Here is a 21,494-nt window from a genome sequence, read left to right as displayed (position 1 = left end):
ATTCGTTAATACCAAGGCAAGAATGTGGTTCGGATTCCACGATAAACTGTAGGTTCCTTAGTTGTCATTAGCTGTTTGAGTTATTAATTAACAGCTGTGTCTAAGGAACATGTCAGCCTTAAGACACTAACAAGACTACAATATTGCGCCACTCATACTATACTCATCCTTCACTCTTGGGTTAAAATACGCACATAGTGGCGTCCCCATCTTAAATAATTGATTATTGATAGTGTAGGAGTCGTTTCACAACCCTCAAGGTCACAAGAAGCCGCTACACATTAGCGAATGTGTACAGAAGATGCCCTTCAAGAGAACATTAACAAGGGAAGAGCTAGTGCCCACTGCTTACTGTTGGGCTGGTTTTCTGAAGTATTCGTAAAAATACAGTAGCTCAATTTTGAGGTAAAACATTGTTTCAAACTTGAAACAATTTATATCAAGCTCTGACAAAAACTATTTTAATCTCTACTTGTTGCTACACCGACACAAGCGTCTACAGCCTGACTGACCACTTATTGCAAACAAAAAAACTGGCCAACTGATAAGGAAGAACTAGTTTTTCTTGTGATCTGTCGTCTGTTTTGTTTAGCTCTCCCAGTCCCACTCCCGCCCCAAGTCCCGCCTCAGTTTAGTTCCCTTAGCTGTTTGATTAGACCTAGCTTAGCTTTCTTTGCTATTTTGTTGTTGGAATGTTTTTAAAAATAAGTTCTGTTTTACTTGTGGCAATTTACATTTATTGTATTAATGATACGTCTGGTAGGAAATGAAGAAAAGGATCGAAAGGATTTTGGTTTCTGCTGTGAACAGTGTGGTAAACACACTACTGTGAACGGTTACAAGCACAATTTAACTGTCTATCTAAAAACGAAGTCAAGAAACATGACCATGATAGTAATTTGGGCAATAATGGCAATGGCAAAACTATTCTGTTGACCTTTTGCTGTTATATTTTAATTTTTTGGTAGTCTTTTGCAAATACCCATCTTGGAAGGTAGGGGCCTATAATCAATTTACTGTATAAATTAATAAACGTTTTCTATGAATGATCAGTTTGGTTTAATGTTCAGCCATAAAATAATAATCCGGAAAGTTAAGTTAGGCCTGATGGACCCCTGGCCGAGAAGAATATATCAATTCCAAAACCATATTTCCTATAAAATTCTCTTCCTTATCCCCCATCTTTAAAAGCATTACATGAGATTTGAGGTTATTGGGATGGGATAACTCTCTTTCTTTATGCTATGATGTAGCAGACGACAGGACGCAGTCATCCTACCAGGAATGTTGTTCTTTTTCAGTGGCCAGTTTCTTTCGCTTGCAATAAGTGATCAGTCAGGCTGTATACGCTTGTTACACTGACAGCATTTGTAAAGGTTTCATCAGTCTCGCTTGGCTCTTGCCTGATTTTAAAGTTGTGACACATACATTTTTATTTAATTGACAAATGCAGGTACAACTCAAAAAAAGTTATGTATAACATTTCTGTATGTTTTACAGTTGTCAAAATCTTTATAAGCAGGCAAAACCGATGGTTTAATTTAGCCTACAGAAGATTGTAAACTAACACTTCAAACCAGAACATGTCTTGTGTATAAAAACAGTCTACTCAGTCATCAAAGTACCACTACTTCTGGGTATTTGGCTTTGTCATATATTTCGATGCAGGGTGTTTTGCAAGGTTCACAGGGTATATTTTTGGTCATAATACGGATTTCCCAATTAAGCATATTATTTAGTATAATGGTCCCTATTGTTTGTACAGGTACTATCAAGTTAAAATCAGCACAGGCCAAAGATTTACAGATTTTCTTTTGTTTCTATTCTTTACTGATTGTGGATTCGCTTTACAGGTCTCGGAAATCAAAAGTTTAAAGAGCAACTCAGAGTTTATAGTGACTGTGGTCACTGACTCAGTCGCTCTGTTTGTGTGGTTGGATGCAGTCGAGGTCGCAGGACACTTTTCACACAATGGGTTTCTAATGGTGAACAACGAAACACAAGTGACGTTTTCTGCTAAACAACCAGTTACAGCAGACACGCTCAAGACTGCTCTTCGAATACGATCCCTGGTCATGCATCCATCTCATCAGCAATAATGATAATATTTTATAGAAAGGAGCAAATATTTAGTGTATCTTTGTTTAAGTAAAAAAAAATATTTGAAATAACTAGTTTTAACATTTATTACCATTTTGTTTCAATCTGGGTCAAGTGTACATCCCCCCCTTCCGAAGAAGTGCTCTTCAGCAGTAAACTATGTAATAGTAAACATTCAGTAAAATACTGTAAACCCAATTAATTTCACAATTAGAGTTCAGTTTTACTAAATCGAAATATTACCTTAGTCAACCACCTCCTGTAAACTATGAAATAGTAAACATTCAGTAAAATACTGTAAACCCACTTAATTTCACAATTAGAGTTCAGTTTTACTAAATCGAAATATTACCTTAGTCAACCACCTCCTGTAGTGTAACAAAGGTTACGGCTGTTTCAGCGTCACTGTGCCATCATCAGACAGACGTTCGGCCATAAGGCGTCGTTATAACACAGAAACATAATAATATCACATGAAACACACACACATTTTGCTTAGTAAACTCAAATTTTATGGCATTAATTTAGGTGGGCACAGTTAGGTTTTGTTTATTCGTACGTATGTAATAGAAAACATTATGTTTCAGTTGGTGGGATGCAATCTGGCTTATTGTACCCATAAAGATATGCATATACCCTAAATTACAATTACCAAAGATTACATATGCTACGCAAAATAGATATTGCAGCCAAGCCATTTTTGTGATATAAATTTCCATGCGAAGCCTAGCGAATGTCTTCACAACCTAAGACTTCATTGCCGACATGACCAGCTGTTATTTACGTATTTTTTGTTGTTGTTTATTGTTATGGTTAACCTTTATTTGTGGTTGTTTGCTTATGTAAGTAACAGGAGGTTTATTAGAAGATGGATTTAGCAAGAGTGAAGAAGTATGTGTAGTGAATAACAATTGTATTATGATGTGGATATTTTCATGAACAATACCAGGTATTAAGACAAGTGTATGTGATAAATGGCAAACACGGCAATCAAAAAATGGAAAGGCCTTCCCGACACTGCTTTACATTTACGTTTAGTTTGTGAACTGCATTTTGAACCTAACTGCTTTATAAATAATATGAAAAGTAAAAAGGAAGCTGTACCAACTGCACTCAATACTGCCTCTACAGACGATCACCACCGTCTCTCGGCAGCCCCTTCACCACATAGCGATAAATTCACCAGTATTTCTACTGTCAATGTCTCATTACCTTTAGAGTCTGCCTAAAAAGAGTTATGATAGAGTTCCGAAATATATTATTAACTACCTTCGTCATACTATTATGCAATAATTTGTAATTTATTGTCAATTGAAAATTGACGTAGGTTGTGGTTTAAGTGTTTATCAACGAAGACCACTAAGAGAGGGAAATAAAGTATCCTAGACTATATATATAGGGTTCAATTTAGGAGAGGGGTAGTTAGGCAATTTCTGCTCCAGGGCGCTCCAGTCCAAACCTGGCTACGCCAATGCAATGCCCAGGAACTTACCATGAATATACTGGGATGGCGAACGAAATGCCTATTGTAAAATGTAGTTACAGGCTTCCGGTACAAAGTATTCGACGTATTGTTTAATACAATGTTTAAAACAGGCCATACCAGTAAATTGGGATGTCGGGTCACTCGGGTTAGTTCACTTTCGTGTGATTCCAACCTATATATAGTTTTTAAGTGGTAAAGATAACCTCTTTATTTTATGTACAACTAAGGTTCCGCCGTTGTTAAAACTATGTGGTCTTAAATTTATTTTATATAGTCGTCAGTTGAAAGATTTGTTATATAAAACAATCCAAATCTAAAATCTATATTTTATATCTTATGCTCTACATTTTCTTCAAAGCTCAGTTGCAAACGGCACTTAAAAACACCAATAATGTGACGAGATAATACGTAGTTTGAAAACAAATGCCGATCTGTGTAGATAAATGTTCTTCCTACAAACTATGTGTACATTGCTATGTTTAAAAAGGTCAAGTGGCTAGTGAATGGTTAGGTAGTAGTTGACTAACCATACATTCCTCATCGTGAGTTAGTAGCAAGATATTGCGTGGGTCTAGAAATCCGGAAGCAAACTTTGTGGATAAAAATTCCGAAAACAGAAAAGTCGACGAACTCACAAATAGTCACTAATTATTAAAAACTTGTAAGATTTATAAATTTCTAAATTGTTGAGGGTTCTCTAAACGTACGCTAAAATTCAATGCAGAAAAACTAGTATAACAAATTAAGCTTATTTTGTGACTGCAATTTTTGAAGATTTTTATTAATTCGTGTTTATATCAGTAAACCTTTAGTATTCTTTAGCTCTTTGTTACGTGGTCACTTTAATTTTAAATTAAAAAAACTAACATTTTTGTAAAAAGATAAAGATATGGTACATTAATGACAGCTGTGCGCTTTCAAACTAGAGATACGATGACGACGGGTCGGCGAGTGCGTTGCATACAGGCAAGTTAATCCCGAGCACGCGAACATTACCGAACTCACCCGAATTTGAATGGTACCGGTAATGCAGATCGAGACTTGACACAGCGCCTCTGTTGAGGGACCACCCAACTACGTGAAGGTGGCCCCATCCAAAAACGACTTGGCACAAAATTGCCGTAAGGTGCAATATCTATTTTGCGTAGCATATGTAATCTTTGCAATTACCAATGAAGCCATAAACCTAGCTTCTGTTTAGTTTTGGGCGAATAAGCTTGAATGTAATCAGGATGAAACGCAGAATATTTTAATTAATTGGTCTTTCCAATGAAATTGAAAAACATTCAGTCAAATTGCTGGGTTTTTGTATAGATTCTAGATTAAATTGGCAAGAACAAATAGAAAACATCTATAAAAAATATCCCGCGTCAATTTCCTAATCTGGAAACTCAAAGATTTTGTTACTTTTGATTATTTAAGGATGGCATACTTCACTTTTTTCAGTCACATTATATTCTATGGGCTAATGCTGTGGGGGCATTCGTTTTATTCAGATGAAATTCTTATTTTACAGAAAAAAAACTATTCAGGCCATTTCTGGAGCGGGTCCTGTGGATCAATACAAAGACCTCTTTTCATCAGGCTTAGAATTATGACAATTAATTTATACATTAATCAACTATGCAGTATACAAAAAAATTAACCTAAATGAATTTAATGTAAGACAAGATTTCAGTGGCGGCGATAAGAGCCCGCGGATCCCCCTTTGCCAATACAGTAGAGAGTCAACAACAGAAATTTACAACAAGATCGCAAAGGAAATAAAAAATATTACAGAAATAGAAAAATTCTAGATTTTACTCAAGGATTATTTATTGAAGAGGCCATACTACTTACTGGCACTGGAAAAAAAGTACCTGTTAAGAAGTGAAGTTGGTTAATTTGTGGTGCCCATAATTGACTTAAAATCATTAGTTTTTCAAGTACTGGGCCAAGATAAAGTAGTTCAACATAACCTTCAACTTACTGTTAGTGAAGTGTAGAATAGACTATAAACATAATTGAAGTATTTTTAATGTAATCCTTTCATAAAAATTTCAATATTTTTAACTTTTAATATTTGCTGACATTATTTCATGTTTAAACACACACAACTTGACAAACTGACAGGACATCTTTTGCGGGTCTGACTTAGGGGAGGTACAAATGAGGCATTTAGTTCAAAATTCCTCCGCGAACAGCGCTGTAGTAGAGAGCACTTTGGCAATGAAGGTTTACTAATCGCAAAAATAGTTCTGTTCATAAAATAAAATTATAAATGCCTCAAATTCAATTTTACTATTTTTTAATTATAAAATTAAACTATCATAACCTAACCGAACTAACCAAACTTGCTGATAAAGAAATAATATAACAAAAGTTTAGTAATCGGAAAAATAATTCTGTTTATTAAATAAAACTAGAAATTGCTCAATTAAAATTTTATAATGACTTAATAATAAAATTAAACTGTAATAACCAAACCAAACCAACCAAACTTGCTGATAATAAAAAAATCTTGGACAAAAAGTCAACGCTACCAGCGGGATTCGAACCCGGGACCTACAGTATATCAGCCCGGCACGCTAACCAATAGACCACCGAGGCCGGTGGCTATTGAACGTTTTGTTACGGTAATGGCGTTCCCTCAGCTCTCAGCTGTCATCGTAGCCTCTTCTATACCTCCCCTGAGTAAATACCCATCTTTTGCTGTGTTATGTATGGAGTAAAATCTCTGCACTTTTAGTTTCCATGTAGCTTTGTATCTGTTGTCTGGCTTATACTATATAACAAGAACTACCTTACATTGTTGAAATTATATAGTTTAGATTTTTACGAGATTCTTGAGTTGTTAAATACTTTTTTACTTAAACCCACTAAATGTCAAAGATAAGAAGGAGCAAAAAACCTTGACAATTTGATGTTTTTTTTACATTGTAATATGTACGCAACCCAAATTTAAATAGTAAATATTTAATTTCAACAAAATCAGTGTATGTTTATACATGCGTTTCTTTCTTTAAATTGAAAACTGCTTTTGGTTGCCTTTATTGAGCGGAGCGAGCGAAACTCTTATACGTCGACTCTTATGCATTTTGTAATACGCAAACTCCTCCTAGACGGCTGAATCTATCGTTTTCAAATTTTGCATGGTAATAAAGACCATATTGGTGAGTGCCAAAATCTATATGGCGTTAAAAAAGTCTCTCAGGAATTTGCCCCACTGGGTCTCAATGTTTCAATGTAATCCTTATGAAAGCAGTATTTGACACATAAACAAAGACATATGATCAGCTGTTGACTTTTGAATGCAGTAGATAAAGAAATAGCTGATAGCATTATTCCACAGATATTAGAACAGAAACGGTATGGATCATAAATATAATCAAATGACGACACTAGCTTGAGGTCCGTGACGTATGAAGTGGTGAAGGAAGTAGTGAAGGTGAGCAGTCTGGTGTGTGGAAACTGTTTATTACGATTAGATTAAGGTATCTGCATTCCTAAAATTCTATGGGAAGGGAGGAAACAGGTCCACGACGTAGGAAGTGGTGAAGGAAGTAGTAAAGGCGAGCAGTCTGGAGTGTGGAAACTGTTTATGACGATTAGATTAAGGTATCTGCATTCCTAAAATTCTACGGGAAGGGAGGAAAACAGGTCCGTGACGTAGGAAGTGGTGAAGGAAGTAGTAAAGGCGAGCAGTCTGGAGTGTGGAAACTGTTTATGAGGATTAGATTAAGGTATCTGCAATCCTAAAATGCTATTGGAAGGGAAGGAATCAGGTCCGCGACGTAGGAAGTGGTGAAGGAAGTAGTAAAGGCGAGCAGTGCGGACTGTGGGAACTGTTTTTGACCATTAGATTAAGGTATCTGCAATCCTAAAATGCTATGGGAAGGGAGGAAAACAGGTCCGTGACGTAGGAAGTGGTGAAGGAAGTAGTAAAGGCAAGCAGTCCGGACTGTGGGAACTGTTTGTGACCATTAGATAAGATATCTGCAATCCTAAAATGCTATGGGAATGGAGGAAAACAGGTCCGTGACGTAGGAAGTGGTGAAGGAAGTAGTAAAGGCAAGCAGTCCGGACTGTGGGAACTGTTTGTGACGATTAGATTAAGGTATCTGCAATCCTAAAATGCTATGGGAAGGGAGGAAAACAGGTCCCCGACGTAGGAAGTGGTAAAGAAGTAGTAAGGTGAGCAGTGTGGAGTGTGGGAACTGGAAACCGTTTGTAGCAGTTTTAATGTATCTGCAATGCTGAAATGCTATGAGAAGGGATGGAAGCATGCCCACGACATAGGAAATGGTGAAAGAAGTAGTAAAGGCTAGCAGTACGGAGTGTGGGAATGTTTGTGGCAATTAGATTAACGTATCTAAAATACTAAAATGCTATGGAAAGTGATGAATACAGGTCCACGACGTAGGAAGTGGCTTAGGAAGTAGTAAAGTATGAGCATCAGCATAGTGTGAGTTCCGTCTGTGGCAGTTAGATTAATGTATCTTCAATAGTAAAACGCTATGAGAAGGGAAGGAAACAGGCCCTACGACGTAGGAAGTGGTGAAGGAAGTAGTAAAGGCTGGCAGTGCAGAGAGGGGAACCGTTTGGGCTGTTAGATAAATGAATCTGTCTGTACTGTAATACTTAAATGCTATGAGAAAGGAAGGAAACAGGTCTATGACGTAGTAAATGGTGAAGGAAGTAGTAAGGCTAGCAGTGCAGAGTGTGAGAACTGTCTTTTGGCAATTACATTAATGTATCTCCAATCCTAAAATGCTATGGGAAGAGAGGGAAACAGGTCCACGACGTAGGGCGTGGGGAAGGAAGTAGTAAAGGTAAGCAGTGTTGAGTTTGGGAATGGATTAATGTATCTGCAATGCTAAAATGCTATGGGAAGAGACTGTAGACTGTATGTTAAAATGATTACGAAGCACGAATCGATACATATTTTTGATACATGCAATTGTTTACTATCTGAGTTGACAACAGCTGATTTTTACTCCATAAAGTCTAAAAACGATTTTTACTAGCTAAGAATTAAAAATGCTACTTTAGACCCGTAAGTGTGCATTAAAAACTACTGTTTTTACTACAGTATGACAAAAACAATATAATATGAACCCTTGATGGCTCCGCTCAATTTTGTGGATGCCTCTGCGAACGCCACCTAGTTAAGTATTTTCAAGAAATGCATAGTAGTTATTTGTAGTAAATTTTATTCTCTATCAGAATAGGTATCACATTCACTTTGGTAGATTTCCACTCCATTTAAAATTTATTGGCAATAAGCTAAGTGTGTCAAAATTTAGTGGTGAGATAATAGTGAATTAGATATATTTGTCTTAAACTTTGTACAGCTAAATCTAGACTCCTACCAGACCGATTTTGTTACTTAATGGGTCGTTGGAAAGCCTAATTCTTGTAGATTTGCAAATAATTATGAAAGTTTGATTATATTACTTATTTGAGGTGAAAAAATTAAAATAAACAATAATACATTTAAAACGCCTTTTTTCCAAGTTTATATTTGTAGCCAACTTTAGGCTGTCTTTATTAAGTATTTTCAAGAAATACATGATAGTTATTTTATTTGTAGGAAGTTCTTTTTCTCTATCAGAATACCACCGTCCACTTTGGTCGATTTACTCACCATTTAAAAGTTATTTGCAAATACGTTAAGCAACCTCCCATCTCCCAATTTATATAGTGGTGAGAAAATACTGAATGAAAGATGTTGTTGTTAAACTTTGTACAATTAAATCTACAGTTCTACAGAACCGATTTTATTAATTAATAGGTAATTGTAAAGCCTAATTCGTGTTGATTTGCAAATAATTATGAAAGTTTGATTCTTTAAAGATTTACTAGGTAAAACCCGTCAAAGTCGACAGTTACTTTTGAGGCTGCAAGAGCAAGATTGTTTGACTGTAAATCGACCAATTTGTTTACCAAGGCAAGAATGTGGTTCGGATTCCACTATAAACTGTAGGTCCCTTAGTTGCCATTAGCTGTATGGGCTATTAATTAACAGCTGTGTCTAAGGAATATGTCGGCCTTAGTCTCGAACAAGACTACAAGATCACGCCACTCATCCTACACTCATATTTGGGTTAAAATACGCACATAGTGGTTTCCCCATCTTAAATAATTGATTGACTGATTGATGATAAATAACTCAATTTTTTTAACAATTTGGGTTGTTCGTGATTTAGCAGTGTGCTTTAGGTACTGGGTACGTCCAATCTTAATAATCAATCATTAAAATGGAAGCTGGTATTTCACTGAAGGTTCTTATAGGTAAAAACAAATAGAATAACGTAATTTGAATTGAGTAAAAATATCTCAAACTAAATTCCATATCCAGTATATAATCAAATATTTATCTTTTCTGATTGAGCGATACAGTATCTTGATGTTAACTAACTGATTAAAACTGTGGTTTGGTAGTCTTTAGGTAGGATTATTAAGATCGGAATCTTAATAATCAATAGCTCAAATGAAAGCTGGTATTTCACTAAAGGTTTTTAGACCAAAACATATAGGGTGATTTAATTAGAACTGCTGAAATACATCTTTAATTGAAGTACAAAAAAAATCTTTGAGGAATACATTAGATTAATTGAGCGTAGCTCTTTGGGATCAACTTCAATGCAACAATAATAGAGAAACATCACTCAATAACGGCTGAACGCATTTCAGCCAAACTTAACAAAATTACTTAGACTAATAGTGAGATGGGTAATTATTTGGACGTAGTGACTACTCGCAAAAGTGAAATTTTTGTTTTTCATAATGACCTAAATTTCACGCTGAATCCGAAAATGACGTTTTTATTTTTCGGAAAATACCGAAAATTCCCGAAAAAAGGGAAAAACGGGAAAAATTTTTTTTACTCAAAATACGTCATGTGGGTACTCAAAATACGCGGGATATTGTGTATATTAAGAATATGCAAGAATTTTTTTGATCCGATGAAAAACACCGGAGATAGGGCGAAAAAACGGTGAATAATCGGTTAAGTTAGGCTTGGTTAGGTTAGGTTAGGTTAGGTTTGGTTAGGTTCGGTTAGGTTAGGTTCGGTTAGGTTAGGTTAGGTTTGGTTAGGTTAGGTTCGGTTAGGTTAGGTTAGTTTAGGTCAGTTTATCAATAACATGAGTATTGTAAGTACTGTAAACTAACCTAACCTTATCTAACCAAACCTAACCTAACCAAACCAAACCAACTCAATCTAACATAAACAATAATTATAAAATAATGACCAGCTGATCAGCTGGTATTTTAACACGGACAAAAGTTGGACAAAAAATCCAAAATAACATCGCACATTTTCGGGTTAGGTTAGGTTAGGTTTGGTTAGGTTAGTTTACTTACAATACTTATGTTATTGATAAACTAACCTAACCTAACCTAACCTAACCTAACCTAACCTAACCTAACCAAACCTAACCTAACCAAACCTAACCAAGCCTAACCTAACCAATTATTCACAGTTTTTTCGCCCTATCTCCGGTGTTTTTCATCGGATCTAAACAATTCTTGCATATTCTTAATCTACACAATATTCCGCGTATTTTGAGTACCCACATGACGTATTTTGAGTAAAAAAAATTTTTCCCGTTTTTCCCTTTTTTCGGGAATTTCCGGTATTTTCCGAAAAATAAAAACGTCATTTTCAGATTCAGCGTGAAATTTAGGTCACTATGAAAAACAAAAATTTCACTTTTGCGAGTAGTCACTACGTCCAAATAATTACCGTGAGATGGTTTTTAAACAAGCAAATTTCAATTAGATAATACTAATGCAATTTAAAACGAACTTAAAATTTCGAATTTTTAACATTAGGCTTATGGGACTAAAGTAGCCATATGACAGTTTTTTGTTTACAAGAAAAAAAATAAACAAGAGAATCATAAGGTATTTCTTAACTTTCTAGACCCTTCTTTTAAACGTTTTTAAACCATTCCTATGATTTTAATAAACAATAAAATGCCGTTAAAACATTTTTTCAAGGCGCGGAATTCACTGAAAATTGAGAAAATATACGGAACTACTTTCTCAATGCGCGGAGCATAAACAAGGAGCGGAGGGATACGGACCGCGGTGACTACTTTCTTGGGAACCTATTTGTGTTGCCAGCTGATTAGAATTTAGAAACAGCCAATGTTAGAAATCAGAATCTAATAAGCGATATATCGAACCGCATCGAAATCGATATTTAATCCGATAATACCTCACAGGTTATATTATGTTGAATTACATCGACGGTGCAGTAAGTTATTACACTTATTAATAAAACGCAGATTGAACACTGATCTAATTTCGGCATGTGGGGAAGGTAGGTCGAGGTTTATGAGCATGGTTTTAGCATGGTGTTTGGTGTTTGACACAGTGTTCTTCCCATGTCATGCATGCACACACACACACGCTCCCACAAATTATACTTTTGTTAATACTTCTGTAATATTTTACTGTCTTTTGTTATTATTTTCACAGTTTATAATTTGTTATCTTTGTTGCCATAGTCTATTTTGTTGGTCTTATTTAATCGTTGTTGTTATTGCCTGTTGTAAAGTTACCGTCATTACTGCTTGTTACTTGTTACCATTATTACTAGGCATAGTCTTCTTGTTGTTATTTATTGTAGTTTTCAGGTCCCACTCATGTATTTATTGCCAGCTTCCTTATTTATTATTATTGCACGATTTTTGCACATACACACACACTTCCACAAATTATACTTTTGTTAATACTTCTGTAATATTTTGCTGTCTTTTGTTATTATTTTCACAGTTTATAATTTGTTATCTTTGTTGCAATAGTCTATTTTGTTGGTCTTATTTAATCGTTTTTGTTATTGCCTGTTGTAAAGTTACCGTAATTACTGCTTGTTACTTGTTACCATTATTACTAGGCATAGTCTTCTTGTTGTTATTCATTGTAGTTTTTAGATCCCACTCATGTATTTATTGCCAGCTTCCTTATTTATTATTATTGCACGATTTTTGTAACCACTATATTAACTATTATTTGCTACTTATGTATAGTTCATAGTTTGACAAAATTGTATTAATGGAGAAACCGTTGGAATAAATAAATAAAAAATTGTATTAATGGAGAAACCGTTGGAATAAATAAATAAATAAATAAATGAGTATTCGTGGTTTATGAGTATTAGTGTTTTGAAGTAAGGTTAGATTATGAAGGTAAAGTGTAGGTTATAGGTAGGTGATCGGGTTGTTTATTTGTGTTGCACCATATAATTTTTATCTTTTGAAATAGTTGGTTAAACGGGGAAACGTTAATCGTTCGTTAATAAAAATGCTTGAATTATGGTATTAACAAGCCATCTACGGTATTCTAGCATTGTCTTTATATAAAGTCAATGATTCTAGAAAATTACTACATAAAAACTAAATGAAAAGAACATTTGGATTTGGACCTTTGACCATAGCAAAACTAACATGTAATTTATGAAATGTGAAAAGTTGTATATCATTAAATACTATTCTGTAATATTAATCATTGTTCGGCAAATCCTCATTTTAATGGCTCGGCTGAAAATGGAATCTGCATTTTGTGAAACAGTAATTTGGTAACAATTCAGTAATTACAAATGTTGATAACAGTACCCATGTAGCACAGATGGTTGGGCCAACGTTGGCCAACTGTGGAACAGTTGGTCGATGGTTGGTTGGAGCTTCCACAACCAACCAACCGTTGTCCAACTGTATATCTCGTAGTTGGGCCAACCAATATTTACAACTGTGGACCAACATTGGTTCATTGTTAATGAAATACATTAATATGCATTGCTGGGTATCATACATCAAGCCAACTGTTGTCCAACCGTTTTTCACTCCGCTGGACCAACAAAAGATACCCCAGTCAGCACACGAGGTATTATATACATATATTTTAGGTCAATCTTGGTAAACTATGTAAAGTATATTGAAATATGTAAAATTCACATATAATCTACTCGCTGATATTTACATAGAAAATATCGTTACCTTTTGTTTTAGGTCAACATGAAATACTGTCTTAATTAATATGTGATTGATTTAAACCTATTTTCTGGCCTATTTCTCGATACATTTAATGTATACTGAATGTAACTTATTCACATCCCATATACTTTAATATTGACGTAAAATATACATATATTTACGTCAAATATACATTAACCATTTTCCTGGATTCATACCAGATAGATTTGTAAATTTTGCTCAAAGCCTTAAGAAAGAGATATTTTCACTCAGACCAAACAGTTGCTTTTAGAGAAAGTTTTTCTTAGAAGAAGGGACAGTAGGAATTTACAATACAGGCAGCTAGACAAAGAACTGTAATACAAAGGGGTGGCAAGTGCGAAGGTCACTTGTAGAATTCCTTCACCGAGCCAAGAAGTGTAGTTAGACCGAACCGGTTTGGGATTGGGGTTGGGGTTGCAGCGTTGACTTATTGGATCCGAATAAAAATATCGAAGCCAGACTGATAGATACTAGAATTATATCGATAGTCAATATCAACATCGAACTTGATAGGCTCGATATTTCTATTCGATAGCTTACTGGGCAGTTATGATTAATTTAAATTTATGTAACTACTACAGTCTAAGTTAGAAAAACTAAATAAGTTAATAATAATAATTAATAACTAATATTATTATTACTAAGGTATAACTGAAATAAATCATAAATCCTTTCTACACGGAGCATTACTGGTCTTTCGATATGCATTGAAAATCGTATTAGCACGATAGTATCGAATGGGTCGGACAGTACCGTAACGCCGACTAGGACTAGCCGTCATCCGAGGCCGCCATTGTTGTTTTTGTTTTAGTTGTTTAGTTCTGTGTTTCTGCTGCAGTTCGAGTTCTTTACTTTATCTCTTCTACTTTTTATTCTGTGTAGTCTCTGCCCTCTTCGAGATCAATATTTCAATCGTTGTTTCCAAAACTTAGCTGTTAATTATTCAGTTTTTTAGTTAGTTTTAAAAGTTTATTTTACAGTTGTAACTTATTTAAGTTCAAGAATCAAGAAGTTTATTGGCCATCGGTGTTACCGTTGGTCCTAGGCCTACTTTTAAGATTTTCGCTAGATCAACCTAACTTATTTATGTTTTCAATTCATCATCAATTTTCTACAACCCTCAAAGGTAAGTGTTCTGCTTTTATTTATGGTCTAAACTTACAAATACTGGATTTTAATTAGGCTAGGCTAAGTTAAGTTACATCACAGACAATTGGATAAAGAAGATTTAAGTTACATCTTCATTTTTACTGGTCTTGGATGATATTTTCGGTAGGTGTGTATTCTTTCAAGATTTCGGTTGCACTTTAGTTTCTGTCCTACATTTACTATTATAGGACTACTAACCACGAATACTAGAACATGTTTTCTAGTACCTATTTAGGTACGGTACTACACAAATAGGTAGGCCTATTTGTGCTACCAGCTGATGAAACTGTTCTAAACTTAACTTAACCTTAACCAAACATGCAGTTAAGTACTAGGTAACTTGAGTTACCGTATGTGAGTAAATGTAGGACAGAAACTAAAGTGCAGCCAAGATTTTATCAAGTAGGCCTACGATATTAACTAACTTAGGTTAGGCCTATTAATTAGCACATTAGTAAGTTACAGGGTTTTTAAATTCGCAGAGGATACGCATCCGGTAACTGGACGTGGATTAGGCGTCCAGCAGTTACTGTCATAACCTAACCTAACCAACCAAACTTGCTGATAATGAAAAATGATAATGAATGAAGGTTAAATTATGTTCATAAAATAAAATTATAAATGCCAAAAATTCTAACAAAAGATGTACAGTTAATGGCATTCAAAGCAAAATCTTTGACAAAAAGTTAAAGTTACCGATGTGATTCGAACCAGGGACCTCTTGTGTTAATCAGCCTAGCACTCTATCCACTACACCACAAACACCGATGGTTGTACATCGTATCGTTGTGGTAATGGCGTTCCGGGCCCTCACAACCCTGTGACGTCAGTGCCGGACGCCTAAGTTAATCCACGTCCTGTTACTGGACGAGTATCCTCTGTGTTTTAAGTTACGCTTGATGTTGTTTAAATTTACAGTAGGTAATGGTAATTCCCAGGCCTACACTAAGATTTTAACGCAACTAATTAGGCCTATATGCTTCCTTATGTTAAATTATCAAGAGATAAGTTAATTTTTTGGCTAAGGGTTTTTGAACTTGTCCAGTTTTTGTTAGACGGTTTGTTTATTTACAAATGACTAATAGGTAACTATACTATATGCTAATTAACTTAGGCCCATGTTATACGGACAGCAAGAACGCGACAGATAAAACGCCGACGCTGATTCACAAATTCAGTGCTGTTATACAATCAGCAATCACGCTGTGTCATCGACGCCAGGGAGCTGTTATACGAGCAGTAAACACGCCGCGACAGGCTCCGAGGGAGCCCGAAGGTCGCCGAACTGTGAATTTCCACTCCCGATAAGTCGCCTGGGAACTATCCTGTCGGAGAAGTATGGTGGGGTGAAGCACAGATCTGCTGTGTAAAAGCTGCCCGTATAACAGTAGGTACTCGCATAATTTCTGTCGCGTTTTTTCCGCCAGTTTTACCGGTCCGGTCGCGTTGTCCACGCTGACGCCAGGTTTACAGTGTCCGATGCGACAGATAAAACGTTCGTATAACTTGCACATAGTGACGTCCATTGCTCGGTAGGCTTGGCGTCTACGCGGCGAAAAATCTGTCGCGTTTTTTCTGTCCATATAACATGGGCCTTAGGCATACACAATTTCATTCAACAATTATTACAAGGAATTAAGTTAGCTTATGCATGGATAGGTATATCTGTCATAAGTAAATAAGATAAACTTAATTAATTGTGAATGCAACAAATAGGCCTAATTTAAAAAACATACCTTCTGTTGCTGTATCTAGGTTATGTTATGTTCACTCCTAGGGGCCAGTTGTGGAATCAGGTCTGGATTTACTTATTGTTTCGGGAAATAGAATGGTTATAACAGTCAAACACACCTAAGAAGGACTTAGCCGAAAGTATAAAATGATTAAATATGACTAAAAAGTTTTTTTGTTTTTGTAGATCGACTTCTTTCAAAGGGTTGGGGGCGCAACAGTGGTGGACTCTGGCTGTCGAGCCCTCATCAGATCGCGGACAAACGAAGTAGATGTTAGCTTCAGTTGGGAGGGAAGGAAGGGAAAGAGGACCCTCCACAGCCTCAACTTCATAAAACACTGGAGAGTGAGTATAATAGTTGCCTACTAATAGTTACTGGAATCTAATGGAATTTAAATAATAGCCCCTGAAAAGTTATTTTACCTGGGGAGCAGTGATTAACTCTTTTGTTTGAGTTTTAATTTTAAATCTATTTTTAAAAAGCTACCCAACTTAATATTTATGAACACTCTTTTTTTTAAGGTGTGTGAAATATTTGATTTATTTAAATCTAATCTGTATCTAATCATGGGGAGACTGTGGGAGAAATTTGTAAGGATGAGATGCCGTTTTTTTTTTTTCTAAAACTAATAGGCTAATGTTAAACGTGAATCCGTTCTATATTCATCATTAGATTCAATTAAAACCCTCTTATGTTCCCAACCGGAGACTTTATTTGGGGCCCCTAATTCAAACCTACAAAAACAGAAAATATCAAAAAGAAAAAGAAGAAATAGTTATAAAAAAAGTTAAAGGAAAATTTTAACAAGCTAACAACAAGTTTAAATTCTTTTAGCGAATTTTCCATATAGGGAATAAGCTATTACTGTAGGTCTCATGGTAAGACCTCGACCCGGGACCGATTTACTTTTCATTTTTGGGTCCTCCATAGGCCAAAAACACCCTCCGTTTAAATTCATATATATATATGAAATATATACATATGTATGTATATGTCCGTTAGCGCGATATCTCGAGCAAAAATGAACCGATTTTGATCAAATTTGGTACTAATGTATAACCTACGTTTATTCAAAATAATTTGAACAGACTATGGGAACGAGGGTTTATGGGGGGTTTTATGGGGTAAAAATTGGGTTTTCTGATTTTTGACTCTAAAAACACAAAACTTCACGATTTCTTTCCATACCATTTTGTATAGCTTATAAAAGAAATAATTTTGTATATTGAAGCGTTGTTGTATGCCTATCGGTTACGGAGATAATCGAAAAATATTGTAAATTAATAATTTCTATGTTATTCTCATGGAGAAAAACTGTTGTAGGCTAGTTTGCTTGTAGGCTATATAAATATATTTTTGTCAAATTTGACAATTTTGTTTGTTTCATTCTAGTTTATGAACATTTCAATTGAAATAAAAAAACACTTCAATACCTTCCTTCCTTGTAGCAGCAAACCTAAGTACAGTAGGCCTACTCATTATAATCAATGTTACCTATGTAAATAGGAAATAAATCTTACAATTTTAAGGGAATGCAGTAGAGTCCCCAAAACTCAGCGTAATGTGGACTGGAAGGGTGTCGAGTTTGTGAAATGTCGGGTTATTGGGAACTAGGGTTATAAATAAGAACCATACAATTTGTAATCCTTTTAGCTGCCTTATTTATTTATAGGCCTATTTATATTACAAGTCAGTATTAAGTCATCAGATATAGTACAATAAATCCTTGGTACAAGTTGGGAATGATTTAACTTGAGCCCATGTTTAACTCATGTCGTACTCAAAAATCACTAATTTTCTGAGCCAGGTGATGGCCGAGTTATCCAGACTGCCGGGTTATCGAGTGCCGAGTTTGCGAGACTCTACTGTACTTAAGTAGAAATCCAGCCCAGTAAATGGAAATTTGCTTAGTCTGCAGGGTTGCTGTGGTGGGGGTATTTGATATCCATAACATAAAAAAACGTTTTGTAAATCATTACTTGGCCTCTATTAATCTAGGTAACTACAGTTGGCTCTCAATAATCGGACATTTACTTAAATAGGCCCATTAGAATGTCAGTTTGCCAAAAATGTTTGACTACCAATGTGTGGTGATTTTCCCAATTTCATGGCGATCGTAGGTGGCAATGGTTTCATGATCACAGGATATGTTAACGATTTCGCCGTGATCGTAGGATAACTGAGGTTAGTTTGACCTAGGTCCGCAAGTACTCTAATTACGGCACTGTTATTGGTAATGATTATTTCTGGATACACGAATAAGCTAGAGTATGTAGGCTATGTCTGAAACATGCAAAGGTCTACCAGACCAGTCCAAGTAGATGACAGAGAAGTGTTGATGAACGAGTCAATTTGTGGGTCTCCTTAATCCTGAACATTGGATGCGCCATTTTGCTTTGCTTCGACCACGTACTATGCTTACTACTCAAACCGGCCCTGCAAAACATTCCCGAGTTTATACTCGTAAAGTATTTAGTATTAACTAATTAGTGTCCAGTGGCATCACCGCCATGTCGGATTATCAAGGGTAAATTGTTTTGAACCCCCGTAAAAAGTCTTCTTCTAAGTTAAAGGACGAAGTAGAAACGACCTTATGAGAAAAAACTGAATCAAACACATTAACACTTGCTTATAACATAACAATTATAGTGAAAACTCTGTGGTATCACATTGTAAAATCATGTTTCAGGTGTTGTTGCAGCGTCTCACGGAGACAATGTCACATACAAGGCATTTGGAACCAAGGTTAAAGAATGGTTCCGGCAGGCTCGAAGATTAAATTTTCAAATGTAAAGCTGTACTTGATTTATTAAGATTACATTTTTATTGTAAAGCTGTACTTTGTACTTATTGCCTACTGTTCTGATTTTAGTTTTGTTGGGTACAAATTCAATTCTAATTACTAATTATATGATATTATGTTAATAATTCTAGAATGATTAGTTTTCCTTTTGATTAATGAGAATTTGTTTCCTATAAAGTAACACATTTTTATGCATTCAATTCAAACAAATACTAACACACCATGAATGAGTGAAGACAATTTAAAAAAATAAATTAGAACTTACCACAGTTTTCATAGTACTACCGTACTGACCATAGTTTATCGCCTAAAGAGTCACCCTTAAAAGTGCCTCAAGTTTTTAGGATGAGTAATATTTTTATAATAATTGACTTTAGCTGAGAACTAATCCATCTTTCTTATGTTGATTACTGACAGAACATTTATTATTATGTTTATTTAGGTGCTAAACATAATTGGATAAATTGATTCTTAATACAATTTAATTAGATTCAGATATTTTTTGCATTACTGTACATAATTAAGATGATTTACATAAATAATACTTAAATTTACATATTATTGCTTCAGTTTAGCTTGTACAAAATTTACATTCCATATACATATATCATTGACGTATTATTTTTGTATATGGTTTACGTAAATTGACGTATTAGTAATACGTATTATTTACAAAATAAAGTGGGACGTATAGACGTAAAATAGAAGTATTCTATATCAATTCAATACGTATAATTTATTTTGGATTTACTTTGGCTCAAAGTAAATAATACATATTATATACTTCTGTGTGCTGACTGGGACTTTTGTTGGACCAACGATGGTCCATAGTTGAGTTTACACGACTTTCATTCTCTGGGTCTAGTTTTCACAACATAATTATAATAAAATATCTGGTTTTACAATACCTTTATCAGTTCCAAAAGTTTCCAAAAGTTTTTGGAACTGATAAAGGTATTGTAAAACCAGATATTTTATATATTACAGTTCCGGGGCTACAACAATGAATTTTAATAATTATAATAATGCAAATATTTTTTAAATTAATATTCTTTAACTTATTTGCAACAATTTAAGGGGAAAGAGTAATTAATCATATAACAGTTAATTATAATAGCATTAATAATCTAACGGTAATTAATTAATCTATATTCAAATACCAGTATCCTCTCTAACTCAAAAAAAAAAAAATAACTACTTATGATGCCTTAACAGATTAACAGAATAATATTATACTGTGTAGTATCAAAAATGTTTGAAGTATTGCGACCATTGCAACTGTTGGCTACTCTTTCACCACTTGAAAACTCTCTAAATCAACAATCACAGATAGCTCAGTGGTAAGGTAGGCTCATAAGTCGAAGGACCCGGGTTCGAGACCCGTCTGGGCCAAAAAATTTTGTTCTAGCTTTTTTTCAAAATTTGTTTTTATGAACTATTAAACCAATTTACTCAACTAATAATTATGCTTTTTGTACTAAATCTTTATTATTTTGTGTGAAATAAAACGGTTGGGCCATTGTTGGACAATGGTTGGCTGGAAAACAGTTTAAAGAGGTGACATTTCTACCGTTGGCCAACTGTGTGGCTCCACAATTTACCAACGTTGGCCCAACCATCTGTGCTACATGGGTAGCCTATCATGTATAAAAACTGTTATTTGATTGCCAAGCCACGGGCTATACATACGTCCAGTTACAACCATAATAATAAGTAAATAAATTAATTACCTAGGCTTATAGAAGTCCACTTTTAACCACGGTATGGATAATTGTCAAGGCTTGTCCAGAAGTAGGCTACTAATTTCTAATTATATTATCTACATTGTATATTTAAGGCATGTCTTCCCTTCTTATTATTATTCTGTTTTCACTTAAATCAGCTGAATGCGATGTTTACTTATTACTTATGTTTAGGCCTACATTTCAGCCATTTTATGTTGCACGGTTGAATTTAATTGTCAAATTTTCCCTCCAGTTGTTATACTTTAATACTAGTTTTTTTATAGTTACTGTACTGTTTTTTTTTATACTTAAATACATTAACCGATTGTAAGGGTGAAAAATGTAGCCCTATGTTTTTTTGTTGTAGGCTACAGTTGCATTTGAATGTTAAATTACCTTTCTCTTTTTTATACTTTACTTTTTGGATGTTAATATCAGATTCCAACTACTGTAATATTTTCATGGTCAAAACTACCATAATGCACTTCTGGAAGA

The 21,494-nt window shown here is 34.8% G+C and overlaps 1 protein-coding gene and 1 long non-coding RNA gene across 6 annotated transcripts in view; both read left to right on the top strand.

Annotated features, from left to right (window-relative positions):
• The window catches only part of LOC128983669 (beta-mannosidase), a 254,706-nt gene extending 252,554 nt beyond the window's left edge, over nucleotides 1-2,152 (top strand). For all 5 annotated transcript variants that reach the window (XM_054403053.1, XM_054403052.1, XM_054403051.1 and 2 more), the window contains one exon: nucleotides 1,854-2,152. In XM_054403053.1, the coding sequence (XP_054259028.1) occupies nucleotides 1,854-2,099 (246 nt within the window). In that variant the 3' untranslated portion in view covers nucleotides 2,100-2,152. The remainder of the gene's footprint in view (nucleotides 1-1,853) is intronic.
• Nucleotides 2,153-14,442: 12,290 nt separating this feature from the next.
• Nucleotides 14,443-19,305, top strand: LOC128982856 (uncharacterized). Its single transcript, XR_008489747.1, has 3 exons — nucleotides 14,443-14,716; nucleotides 16,658-16,816; nucleotides 19,162-19,305. It is a non-coding gene; the product is annotated as an uncharacterized LOC128982856 (long non-coding RNA).
• Nucleotides 19,306-21,494: the final 2,189 nt, after the last annotated feature.

Source organism: Macrosteles quadrilineatus, unplaced genomic scaffold, assembly GCF_028750875.1.
Source record: "Macrosteles quadrilineatus isolate MER2022 unplaced genomic scaffold, UCM_ALF_1.0 Scaffold_1__1_contigs__length_201487025, whole genome shotgun sequence".
Taxonomy (NCBI): domain Eukaryota; kingdom Metazoa; phylum Arthropoda; class Insecta; order Hemiptera; family Cicadellidae; genus Macrosteles; species Macrosteles quadrilineatus.
Note: the sequence above shows the minus strand (reverse complement) of the source record. Positions and strands in the feature narration are given on the sequence as shown.